This window comes from Mangifera indica, chromosome 9 (assembly GCF_011075055.1).
Source record: "Mangifera indica cultivar Alphonso chromosome 9, CATAS_Mindica_2.1, whole genome shotgun sequence".
NCBI lineage: Eukaryota > Viridiplantae > Streptophyta > Magnoliopsida > Sapindales > Anacardiaceae > Mangifera > Mangifera indica.
This window is the reverse complement of record NC_058145.1, coordinates 5481400-5495288: the sequence shown is the minus strand read 5'-3', so window position 1 is coordinate 5495288 and position 13889 is coordinate 5481400. Positions and strand designations below refer to the sequence as shown.

The following is a 13889-nucleotide window of genomic DNA, read 5'->3' as shown; positions in this document are numbered from 1 at the left end:
CAGGTTAGACGCTCGGGGTAGCGACTGAACTAAGATCTGTACAGTGTTGTGAATGACATTTGAGAAAATACACACTGTAGCACATGATTCATACCATGTGTGCATAAGTAAGAGGACCAGTTAAAGTAGTGGAAGGATGAATCCCTGCTCCTTCACTATGTGAAACTTTATGAGAATTAACTCATGTTGGTACCCTTTGACTCTTTACTGTTGTTTGATATTTACTCTTAGTGTTACTGTCTTAACTTAGAACCTATGGCCACGCATGATTCGGTCTATGGAACATGACTAGAAAAACAGCTAAGTTTAAATTAAGAATTTCGAGTAGAAGAGGAAGACTTATATATATTGCGTGTGTCCATTAGCTAGTCGATCATGTCACTTATATGAAGATTGGACTTGATCATGGATACATAGGAAAATAACACAATGAAAAATGAGGGATTAAAGAGAGCTGGTGTTATCGAGTAAGTTTCGGGTGCTGCGAGTCTAACGCTTTATTTTTGTTTTATTCGGGTTGAAGCGACTATGCTATTCCTAACAGATGCATAGTATTTAGCTCTCAAGTGTAGGTTGCTCGCAAGGTCGCACGACACATTTACAAGTATGAAACGTACTGCTATATGAGATTTTTGTGGCTAAGCATTTGGTTTGGGTCTTCCATCATGTGTGAGTGGGAGATTTGGATCCAGGTCCACCCATGACGGGTCGACCCGACCCGATTTGATTAATTACCAAAGGGCAGTTATTAGCGGTTATTGGCGGTTATTATTGGCAGTTGGACTTTTATATAAAGTCTTAACTGCCTCCCAAAGCAAAGTGATAAGAATATGAGAAATGAGAGAGAATGCCATTTTTACAGTGAACTTTTCTCTCCTGCCAAAACCAGTGCACAGTAAATTAGTCTCCCAAATGGAAATCAGTACGTGGGCAAATGGCGTCGTGGAAATAGACTAACGTCAACACCTCACGTAGAATTCGATGACGCTTCATCGAAAACAGAAATGGGTATGCAAATTCGTATTTACAAATTTCACAGATTATGATCCTGGCATGTTTAATTGTTTCTAACAATTTTAAATGGACAAAATGGATAATGTGCCATGTCTAATAATATTAAGCGATAAATGACTAGTCATTAAGAGTGAACAACCATTCCAATGATTATTTGATTTTTGTTTTTTTAGTGACCGGAAAGTTAGGCAAGTAAACCCCATGAGATGCAATGACTAAACCCACAATAACTACATTAAATAAATCAAAATTTTGCTATGTTTTGACCATCTATTCAAGCTTAAGCTAGTTAGCCTAAGATTTTTTTATGCAAAGGATGCAGCTATCTGATTTGCATAACTCCACACCTAAAACTCAATAAACGCACACTCTAAAACTAATATTTGATATTTACAACCATAAAAGCGATAATTCTGGGAAGAAATAAGAATTTGTTATCAAATTCTTAAAGGGTTTATGGTGTGACTGAATGTAACATGTAAATTGGAGATATTATATTTTTAGGAATTAAAATGGCTGAAATATAATGTATATGATATGTTAGAATGGAATATTGTACATATATAAAGATAATTTAAGGGTTTTGCATGATTAATGATTATAGCAATAAAACATTGTGCACAACTTTATACATAAACAATGATGTGTCGTCATGTGATTTGATATTGTTTTATCTCTAATTTTAAAGTATGGAATCATATGATAACACATTGTTGTTTGTTCACATAACACTAGTTGTTAATATAATTGGTGTAGGGTTTATTTGATTATGATCTATTACTTGAATGCATATTTAGTGTTATATATAAGTTAGAAACCATAAGAAATAGATTGGTTTTGGCTTGGTGAGACATCCCAACAAAGATAGTTGAGAATATTTGCTCTATAAACGTAGGGATGATCATTTCAAGGACATGAATGGTTGTGTATTGATATAGATTAGGATTTCATTCACAAGCAAAAACTATATAAAGATCATGCATGATTTTCCATTGATTAGGAAGAGACGTCGATATGTGGGGGCGATCATAGAGAGGGCATGTGCAATTGTTTGTGACATATAGGATAAGATGCGATGAACATTCATGTAGAAGAAATAAATATACAACCGTTCATGTAAGAGAAAAAGCAAAAATACCCCTAGGGTGGTGAACGGTCATAAATGTGAAGTTGATGAGTTATTCATGATATAAGAATGAACGACCATTTAAGGACATGCATGGTCATACATATTGACTAAGACATGAACGATCATGAAGGAAGAGAAGAGTTATTCATGTTGTGTAAAAAGCATACACCTATTCACAGAGGATGAATAATCGTACAATAGACAAAAAGTGAATGAACACTCATTATAGATGAACAATTGTTTGTAAGGTTATCCCACTAGTTTTTAGGTAAGTTAAAGGCTACGTAGTAGTACCAAGACACGCCAAGGGTAAATTTATGATTAAGGGGCATGAATAGACATGAATTTTAAAGGATGAAAGCAAGATGTAAGCCTAAGTTATATGTTTAAGGGGCTCAAGTGCATGCACATGTTTTTCATGAAAAGATATCCCATAAGATGTTTTATGCATGAGACTAGTTTTCTAGTATCATATTTCCCTAGTATTAAAGTGTAAAGCCATGTTTTGGAACTTGATCCTATAATATACATGTGAGACTAGAGCTTCATAGTACATATGTGAGACTTGATCTTGTAGTACACATATGGACCTAGTATACCTAGAGTACATGTGTGGGGGACAAGTTTTGTAGTTTTCATAGTTTTCATGACACCAACGAAAACATATTTTTCTCATGATAGTTTTTATCAATATCTTTGCATAATGATTGTTATGAGGGAACACTCATGAGATTCTTCTTACACATGTCTGCAATAGGGCATAAACTATGTAAATAGTAGTCCAATAGATATGTGTAGGAAAAAAGAATTGTTTAGTTATGTTACTTACATGGTTAGAGTGTCATCAACTTAATCAACATAGAAAAAATGTTTTTAAAGCAAAATGGATTCACCACAACTTATTATGCATTACACAGAGTCATCATAGATTAAGGTCCAAAGGTGTGTATCTTAGATGTCTAAGAAAATGTTCTAAGGCATGTAAAGTCATCAAAGTTCAGGGACCAAGAGTGTTCCTAAGATGAATTGGTATAAATTAAGAATTCCAATCACGTAAGTTAGAGTTTGAAAGTGCACTTTAGATGACTAAGTTTGAGTGGAATATAAGTTATGAAATGGAAATGAATAATATAAAGGGATGTGTAGGATTAGTTTCTCCTACTCATGAGTCATTATTACTCACTTCTTTCTCTAGTCAACTACGCTGAGGCATGAGAGTATGGTAGTCAATTTATGATGTTGGTGTTTTATGTTATGATTTATAATTTGAGTATTATTTTATAGATTGTATAAATTGCACACTTGTGGTATTTTAGTTGAGGACATTTTTGACATTTTTATTGTTGAATGTACAAGAAGATTTTGGTGAATTTAAGAGAAGTTTTATTTCCACACAAATTTTAAGGTTAAATCATGCATATATGAAAATGAAAGTAACACTTATAGAGTAGTAATTTTGAAGATGAATGTTACACTCCTATTATCGGGATTTTTTTGTACTCATACTTGTATATGGCTTGCCGTCAATATAGAAATGTTTGCTTATTAATTAAACTAATCCCTCATACATTGTGTCCATAAGAATTTGTATTTCATTATGTATTTCCCTCCATACCAAATTAAAGTAATAGCAAAACTCAACATATTAATCGATGCCACAACAATATATAATTTCATAAGCAAATTATTGAACAACTAATTTAGTAATAAAAAACTCAATTGTTTCAAAAATTCCCATTTAACCTAAAATTTTCAACATTTTGCACATTCGACACATGATAAAAATATTAATTACCCAATCTATATAAAATATCCATTAAGCCCCATATGATAAAATGTTGATTAACGTCATATGATAAAATTTTATTAAACCCCTATACGGTAAAATGATGTCAGCCCCCAATTATTTTGCTAACTAAAATTATCATATTTCTATCATTCATAATTAAGAAATGTACTTCAGAGTAATAAAATCAATTCAAACACACCAAATAACAATACACAATCATTAAAATAAACTTTTTTAAAGATTTAGAGGCTGATTGTAATGTCGGTTGGCATGAAGGTCTTGAAAATTTGATGCATGCCCATACACACAAAAACATTTATCATGTCTTTAAAGATCAAACTGCACGATATGTTTTGACATTTTGCTTTCGTCTTTTACAAGTTGGAGAACCCTGCTTTCGTCTTTTACAACTGGATATTCATTCGTCCAATTCAAAACTCATTCAGGCACAATACTTTTGGGTGATGGAAATAGGCAAAAAAAATTGAAATTGTCTAAACCATAACAAATATCAATATCACGGTGAGATAAATGTTGATTGAAAACCAGATAAGGGACAAAAAGCTCCACCATATTGGTGTCAACAGAGGTACCTCAATTCAACCAAGAAAAGGACTTGCAGCCACCATTTTGTGTAGCTTTCATACCTGTCTCCAATTCTCTTCACCTATCGTTAGTTAGGAGCAGCCATCTCCCCACCTGATACCCTTAAGTTTTCTTTACGAACAGCTGGGATATCCCAACTTCCTACAACTTCATTTGACCAAAACCTCCCTTGAACGAACCATAAAGAGGTTGTGATCTTCTGAAACAGAAAATATCATCAATATGAATGATGGTAGGTTCAGCTGATTCACAGTTTTCTGATGTGTACTCAGATGCATGTAAGCTCCCATAAACTCTAACACTTAGTGTCTTCTTCTGAGGTGCACCAATTTTAACATATTCATTGAAAAAATCTATCAATTCTTCTTGTGTAAGCTGCCTTAAAGCTGCAGCCTGTTTCAGATTCAACAATAATTGTAAAAATCAACTATTTCATGAAATAACAAGTCCATGTCTATAGATGGAAAAAATATTTTTAAATTTTGCATGTTCTTCAAAATCAGAAAGAGTTCTAACAGTGCAGAGGCTACGTTCTTAAGGCCCCTCACTGCATTTTATTTCTCTAGGAAAAAAGAAAATAAATATCCAAAGATGAAGAATCTTATCTTGAATATGTGTAAATATATGAGATTCCTTTTCATACCTCAGCTTCCCTCCTATCAAATTTGAATGTCCCATCAGAAATCTCTCGCCAGTAGAATCCAGATTCTTCCCTTAGATTCTTGTGCTTCTCAAGTTTCATATCAATCAATGCATTCACGTTACTCTGCGTCACAATTGCTATGTTATCCTTATGGTGCCAAGCCGTTAAATCTCATGTATGGATCTAATGTAATTTACCAATTAAAATCATGTTACCCAATGACTTGATTGAATTTTCTATTTGTAAGAGATTTGAACTCTGGAACTAGCACCCCCCCACAAAAAGAAAAGTAAAAAAGCATAAAAACCTACCAATGTTTTCGTAAAGAATAAATAATTTAAATTCTTCCATTGTGATCATAGAAACATTCTCATCACCAGAACACCAAGAAAGAAGTTAACTAGAAGTGTTATCTCACCTTGAATTGTTCACTAGTTATCTCATAAAGTTTACTTTCAAACATCTTGAGGAATGATTCAACTCTTGTATCAATACATTTTGGACCCTGTGAAAAAATTAACAAACAACTTGAGGCACTGACGCAGTGCTGAAAATTACAAGTGGAAAACTACGCCATATACCTTCACTGAAGATTGGATGATGAACTGCAGCCCACGGATACCAGAATCATTCCTACATCAAAAGAGATAATTAAAATTAAGTTAAAATGCAAATATTCCAAGTGCAATGTTGAACCAGAAACTATATGTTCTTTCTTTGTACCTCTGCATAAGCACAGTAATGTACCCAAGTTGCTCCACTGATCTAAGCTGGTGGAATGCTGCTTGTTTTGCAATGAGAGCAAAAAGTTGAAGTTTTACATTCATTTGGAAATTATCTTGATGGACCTGAAATATTGACAGGACCTGATGTCAGAATTGCAATAAACCTCCAACAAAGAAAATTCATCCAGTTGAATCAACAATGTAGAAAATGTCATATAGACATCATTAGTACTTTCAAGTTTCAACCCACAAAGCTTTGAGAATCATATTTAAGTATCATTTTTTTCACTTAACATATTAAATTTAAATTAGTACATTCAAGTTTCAACCCACAAAGCTTTGAGAATCATATTTAAGTATATCATTTTTTTTTCACAACACATTAAATTTAAATTAGTACTTTCTCAAAACACACAACCTTTTGTCTCTTCAATGATACAAAGGGTCAGGATGCATATATATGATTTTGTTGGATGGATAAATTTATTGCTCAATACCTTCGAAGATCAAAGGTCACAAAGCATTGTAACCTCCAAGTCTGGTCATGTGTCCAGGATTAGAAACAATGCTTAAATGCAGCATATAAATTTACAAAATAATGAACCAATTCATTTTCTTCAGAGCTTAATTTAAGAACCTCATTGGCATGCAATGAAGTAAGAAACATTGCCGCTGTTGATTTGCAATTTGCATAAAATAACAAAATTTACCTATCACATTTTATTCTATCTTTGTATGACCTAAGCTGAATAACTTAGTTATAAAGCACAGTACACGGGAACGCCAGTTGTGGTTACAAATCTGGGCCTTGATAAAAGCAATAATCTATATCAACATGTTTCAAAGAAGTTGAAATTTCTTTAAGATTGTAAATTGTAGAAACACGATGCTACAAACTAGGGGAAAGACATTAAGTAGCATTAGCTGAAGAAATTGACTATCAACTATGGGGAAAATAATCTTTAAAAGACGGTTCATGATCATGTAATGGATTTTCTATTCACAAGGTTGTGACACTTTATAGCTCTGAAAATTTTGTATTGAGTTGGAGATATTTAATCCATCTATCAAAGAACCTTTTGGCTTGAACTTTCTTCCATATGTTGCTTTAGATTTTCAGTACTTTATCAAACAGTTCTACATTACAAACTTCTTTGCTATTGAAACTAAGATATATAGCACGTGCTTATAACCAAATAAAGGTAGAAAAAAACAAAAATGGTTACTTGTGACGCTTTTTCTACAGCTTCCCTTTTAGATTATAATAAATGTGCCAAAAGGGTGAGTATAAATGTAAACAGTAAGTTGAGATGGAGTGTTAGACTAATGAATTTTCAAATGAAATTAATCTAAGAGTGTGTAGAAGCCAACTGAAATACGAAAAACAAAATTAAACCTAAATTGTTTATTTGACACAGAGCTAACTTTTGAACCAGTGGGAAGGCTGAATAATTCTCTGTCAAAGGGAGACAAGGAAAAGGCCCTAAAAGAACATGTTTAATACTGGAAATGACAAACTATCCAAAATATATGATCCTAAAAGGAACCCACATTAGCCAAAAAGATATACAGAAATAACAAAATCATAATCCTTTTGTTTTGTATTATTTTTTTTTTTTGGGGGGTGGAATAAAACCTCCAACATCCAAACATGTCATAGCATGATGAATAAAGAATATTAATGTTCATTCAAATAGAGAGAAATAAAGAATATGTTAGAATATAAATGATCCTAAATAGCAATCAGGAGCCAAATCTGACCAAAAAATCTTGCCCTCTATCCTAATAGCATGTTCAGATCTTCTAAGCGTCAGAATAAATTCATTTGAAGGTAACAACTACTAACCTTGACAAGAAGTCACTATATTTTATTTTTATAACCAATAAAACTATGTTTACACACTTTTTACACAAATGGATACAGACATGATGTGTCATTATGTAATTGAGTGATTTTAAATTAATGATAAAGTAATACTCAATCACATGATAACATATCATATCTATACTCATTTGTATACGCAAAAGTATGTACACATAATGTTACTCTTATATAACAAGTGTATTGAAAACTATTCCACAATGAGATCTCCCCGTTCTTTTCATAAACGCTAGTACCTGAATATAGTGGACTAGGCAAGAATTCTCATCATTTGAGTTCAAGCCATGCTTGGAGTACACATAACTGTTCCCCCTATCAAGCTTAACAATTCGATTTGTCAAATGTTGGGATGGGAACAAAGGTTGGCATATTGGGTTTGAACCATTAAAGAAAACATCTTCAATGTGCTTGATCATTGATCCTGCTTCATTTGATTCAATGTTTCCTAAAAAAAGATAGAAAATATTAGACGATGATTAGAAACCACAAAACAAAGACTGACATGAATTTAAAATAATTAAGCACAAGAACCTGCTATGTAACACTCTAAGAGGGCCCTGGAGAGCATCATGGGAGCAAATTTAGCAAGATCTTCAGCTTCAAGATGAGGAAGAACTTCAAGTTCTTCCATCCAAGGCCACGTCTGATCCTGTAGGATTAGCGAGCAGTAGTACATAGCCTGCTGATATGGTTGTTGAAACTTGAAATTTTGATATTCCTTTGTCACCAATTCCTGACAGAAAGGTAATAATAGGCGCACTAGAAACATTATACTTGCATAACTGCTCTGGTTAATAAATGATGTTCCTAGATTATATGCTCTAATAAGAACCTACGAGATCAGTCAAGGCAGAGAAACAAACTGGAGTAAGGAATCCAGGAAGGTCTCATTGATGTCAATGATGAACAGATATATAAGAACTATAAGCTCAGCCTCAAGGAATGAAGGTGTCTCCTGGAAAGCATGATTACAATATATAGCCAGGGACTAAATATTGAAAGGAAAAAAAATAAGTCCTCTAAGAATTCAACCCATTAAGTAATCCACAGGGGCCAGTTTGTTGGCTACCTGTGACAAGATCATAAATGAACATACAACCAGAGGCCTGATAATTTGTGGGACAGAGCAATCATAGTCCTGGATGAACTTTGAATAAATAGAACAAAGTTTGCTTGTAATAGCATATGAAATTTATGCAAAAGTGTAGTCCATATAATCAGAATAAAGAAGTGAAAAATAAAGATAAAATTACACATTCTTGCCATAAGACACGCAATTCATTAACAGCTCAATATAACAAAAGCAAACTATACTTTGGAACAACACAACAGCACAAAATAATTTCACAACCATTCAGCTGTCATTACCTTAATAATTCAACCAGAGCACTAATAACCATCACAACACAACAGCAAAAATAATTTCACAACACAGCAGTACTTAATAAATTAACGCTCAACATTATAAATGTAACATAGTTTGATCATAATAACCATCAGTCATTACCTTAACAACAGAGAATCTGTCAGGTTTCACCTTAAATTCTGCAATTTTTTGAATAACAGTTTCCAGTAAGATCCTCAATTTGTGGTTATACCCGACCAGAGTCACCTGATGAAGCAACAACAATTTATGACATGAAAACAGATGTGTCCCACAAAGAGTTTCAAATATGCAATAACAATTTTACCACAGATATTAATGAGCCTAGGAAACAATTAGAAAAGGTTAAATGCCAAAAGCAAAATATAGGGAAAAAAAAAAAAACAACCAAAGACAAAATTCATCGAAGTTGCATCTATGCAATTCAACAAAGTTTCAAAAAATGGTACAAATTGACTAAATAAATAACAATTTACAGTCGTGCATAATAACAGTGTCACATCCTCCCTTGGAATGTCCAAGGATAAACTCCCCAGTTGTGCCATAAGAACAGAAAATTCAGAAGTTCCTATATTGTTCAATTCCTCAAAAATTCAATGTTCCACCCAGGGGAATAAATGAAAATTACACCTTATGCTTGATCAAAATGAAATCAATAAATAAACAGTGTTTTATACAAGCTGTAAAGTAATGAGTGCTTGATGCATTACTGACGTTGGTCAAAAAGACATCTAGATCATTTCTGAGGACTTAGCTTAGGTTGGAACAGCTGTACGCAATGGCCTCTTTATTGAAAATAGTAACATGTGTAAATGTATCGACTTTACAATAAAAATGCAAGTCTGAACTGTTTTATGCAACAAATCTTTGTTACCCAAAAAAAACAATTTTTCTTTGATTCCTATCAAAAAGAACAAAAGAAGGATCATGCAAGAAGGCGCATTTTAACTAGAAAGCTGCAACTTAAGCTTTCTAAGGCCTTTTTTGTGCTTTTTTTTTTTAGGAACTCCAAACAACCCCTGCCATAGCACCAAGTGACAATTCAGCCTAAAGAGTTCCTTGAATTCATAAATCTCACACATAAATCCCATCCAAATGAAACCACATATTGACACTTCCTTGAAATCATAACTCAATCACCCAGTTCTTTACTGACAGATTTTCTTCAAGACAAGGAAAATAGGAATCAGAACCTCTTGAGAGCAAAAAAATTCCTTATAAACACAATTATCTTAAAATATCTATTTAATTTAATCATATGATTATCTGCACAGTAAGAACCTCAGAGAGTAAACTGGTATTTAAATTGCAATTATCCAATAGTTAAATAGAAATTTGATAAACCATCTAATGTTAAACATTAGACACATTAAGTTGCATTCCCCTACAACTGTATATACACAAGTATTGAGAAAGAGTGGACAGAGTGTCACATCCTCAAAAGTCTGATATAACAAGTCTTTCAAGACTTACTGCATCATAAAACAACTACCAAGCTAACAAGTCTTGCACAAATTTTATATAGCACCATCATTGGTGCTATACATATTCTCAAAATGGAAATCTTATGATTTTTGTACATGTATTGATTTTTGGCGGACACAAGTGTCATCCATAGGAGTTCGATGAACCAAATTTACAATACAAACGTATAGAAAATAAAAGCTCTCTGAGACTGCTTCAACTGATCTGTTTTCTTCATTGTACATTAGATCTTATTACTTCCCCAGCAGCTTAAGGAACAACAACTGATCAAAAATTTTGAGATTCTGTTTCACAAATTACCCACCCATGGATGACATGATCAAAAGATTAGTCAGAGCACCGTGGCATAACTACTTTCAAAAATTTTTCACTTCAAATGAAATGTAATATGTTTCATCAATTTTTCTTGACCTATATTTATCTCCAGAGGAAAATAAAATTTCAAAAAACCATTGCAAGGTCAAGTAAAAGAGATCAAAAGGGAGTTTACTACCTTTTACTAATATATAAATCAAGAAATTGTACATAAAATCAAAGGGAGTCACAAAAGTTGAAGCAAAGTAAAGATAATACCTGAAAACCATGATCTGTGTGGTGTATGCTGTAATAAAGACCAGCAACCTGAGCGTAGTAAGCTGAAATTTACAAGATATGGGTTAAGCAATATATGCACTCAAACTCACTACAAATAGAAATTGATGACAGAAGCTCAAGTAGGAAAAACATCATCAAAGTGCAGATTTATGGACTAGAATGTATAACTATGCAGTACTCTTCTGTCATTCATCTATGGTCAAATAGAGAAGATATTCAATGGTCATTCATCTAATCCTACTTCAACATCCTAGCACATTCATTCAACATCTTACCATATTCATTCAAATAGTCCATTAGCAACCGAGTAAAAATATCAGTCAGAACTTCGGCTTCAGGAGAACTGCTAGAGTAGGGGCAGTTGAAGTATATCCTAACAAATGCCTTGGGAGAGGAGAACATTGTGTCAGGCTTGTACCATAATCTTGAAAATGATGACGTTCTTAACAAAACTGGAAATTTGGCCTGTTACAATGATCATTCAAATCAGAACAATTACTTCAGAGAATAGTAGATTTAAAAAAAAAAACTAACCTTATCTTGTGATTCCTTAAGCGACAAGTCAGTGGGGATGAAGATATTAGGTGCTGGCAGATCAAGATCTTCATTAGGAGCAGACAATATCCATTCCTACAATCAAGTAAGGCTTTTAATAGTCATTAATTTCTTTCTGTTCAACCCCAAAAAAGAGCAACCCCAAAAAAAATTTTGGGGTTACCCTGCAGCCTCACCCTCAACATCATTTCTTTTCTAATGCTTGGCTTCAAGGCTAATTGCCACTGTTGCATTTAGTGTCACTAATACATTGAAACTTATCACAGGCAACATCAAACAACAAACCTGAATCACAGAGTCATTGATTTTCTCAACAGAATATGCTGTGCCATACCATGGCTCAACCATGTCAGTGTGTCCTTCAAATTTCTTTGACTCCCAAAAAATTCTGAGAACAGAAAGCTTATTAGAAAACTATCACCTGTCAATCACATGCTCCAAATTTGATTGCAAGATAGAGAATTGAACAGTACAATAGATAATAAGATATAATAACATTTCTAAACATGAAAACCAACTGCCAAGATGGAAAGAGGAATGAGTCCAGATGGTAAAAAGCAAATTCTGCACCAATAAATCTGACCCTTCAGTAAAGCTAAAATCTTAAGCTCTTTTACTTATTTTCTAAAAGTATGACAGCTTACAAAAGATGTGGAAAGCAATTAATTAAACATGTATCTGCAAAGAAGTAAAAGAAGACGATAAGACATTATTTTAATAAATTCATGTCAGAAGCTTCAAGCCAGTATAAAATTCCAATCATATACAACATAGGACATTGGGACTTACTTTGGTAGTAAAAATGAATGAGATAAAAAACCTATCATCTTGTCAGAATATTTTCAAATAACAAATGCTTCATTAAAAGTGAATGCCTCACAATTCTACACCCACTGAAAACCCTTGCAAGTGACTTGAAGACTAGATACTAGTAGGTTCTGGTATCACAAGATTTCTTAGGTTACACCAACAAAGCCATAAGAAGGTGAAGGACAACACAGTGAACCGAAATAATTGAAAGTCAATGAAATATTCACACCTAGGACAATATTTTACAATGCCCGCAACATTTTATTCAAAAAAAGGAAGAACGAACCAAATTTGAAATTTAAAAAAAAGGAAGCACAGAGAAAGAAGATTTGAAAGTCAACCAAATTTTCACAATGGCATGTGGAAATTTAGGCTATACGCTAATTAAATTCTTTTTATTTACATAATAAAATTTGAGGGAAATATTATATGATGTTTAATTTATAGAAAAACACAATGTTTGAGTAGAAGATTGGATGTTTCATGTCCATTATCATAGAAGAAGAAGAAATAGAAGCGATAAAGGCCACCCTACCCATTTTCCTATTCAATATAGTTTAGAAAAAGAACTACTGAGGGTGGTTGGAATCCTATATCAACTTAGTGAATCGATATCTTCCTTGGATTTGCATGGATTTTCATCATATAAAGGGGAATTACTTGGTTCTCGTACACAGCCAAGGTAGAAGAAAAAAAGGGAGAAGCACTGGATAAATTAGGAAAACTAAGTATTTCCCCTATTTGTTTAAAAAAAACCTTAGATTTTGTAACCAAGAAGAAAAAGTAATATTGGATTTTGAATGTCAGGAATGAAATCAGAGGTATTCAAATGTAATCCTCCAAGAATTATGTATTTTCTATAACAACAATTACATTATATAATTGATGGACCAAACGGGAAATAAATCATCCTAGGCATTATTCTAGGAAAATAACAATTAATCCTATCAAAGCTTTATCCTGGGCACAATTCTTGGAAAATAACAATTACTCCTACCAAAACTTTTGGAAATAATAAAAAATAAATGTAAAGGATAGAAACAACCAAGCTAGAAAAGTTTGACTTGAATCTGAATCCTTTAACTTCAAGAATTCTTGTCAACTTTCCAACAACAACCACACTAGAAAGTTTGATTTGAATCCCTTAACTGTAGGAATCCTTGTCAACTTTCCAACACTTCCCCTCAAGTTGGTGAATGCATATCAACCATTCCTCGCTTGCATACATTTGACTCAAACCCGAACTTAAGCAAGGCTTTCGTGAGGACGTTTG

The 13889-nt window shown here is 33.1% G+C and overlaps 1 protein-coding gene across 3 annotated transcripts in view; it reads right to left on the bottom strand.

The window, feature by feature from the left end:
• Positions 1 to 4254: 4254 nt before the first annotated feature.
• LOC123224732 (insulin-degrading enzyme-like 1, peroxisomal) overlaps positions 4255 to 13889 on the bottom strand; it is a 42788-nt gene continuing 33153 nt past the window's right edge. For 2 of the 3 annotated variants that reach the window (XM_044648430.1, XM_044648432.1), the window contains 12 exons: positions 12092 to 12194; positions 11786 to 11881; positions 11527 to 11716; positions 11231 to 11292; positions 9296 to 9400; positions 8320 to 8521; positions 8025 to 8233; positions 5905 to 6029; positions 5763 to 5814; positions 5600 to 5686; positions 5182 to 5304; positions 4255 to 4931 (listed from right to left, as the gene is read on the bottom strand). In XM_044648430.1, the coding sequence (XP_044504365.1) occupies positions 4680 to 4931; positions 5182 to 5304; positions 5600 to 5686; positions 5763 to 5814; positions 5905 to 6029; positions 8025 to 8233; positions 8320 to 8521; positions 9296 to 9400; positions 11231 to 11292; positions 11527 to 11716; positions 11786 to 11881; positions 12092 to 12194 (1606 nt within the window). In that variant the 3' untranslated portion in view covers positions 4255 to 4679. The remainder of the gene's footprint in view (positions 4932 to 5181; positions 5305 to 5599; positions 5687 to 5762; positions 5815 to 5904; positions 6030 to 8024; positions 8234 to 8319; positions 8522 to 9295; positions 9401 to 11230; positions 11293 to 11526; positions 11717 to 11785; positions 11882 to 12091; positions 12195 to 13889) is intronic. The other variant, XM_044648431.1, reaches the window with a different exon arrangement.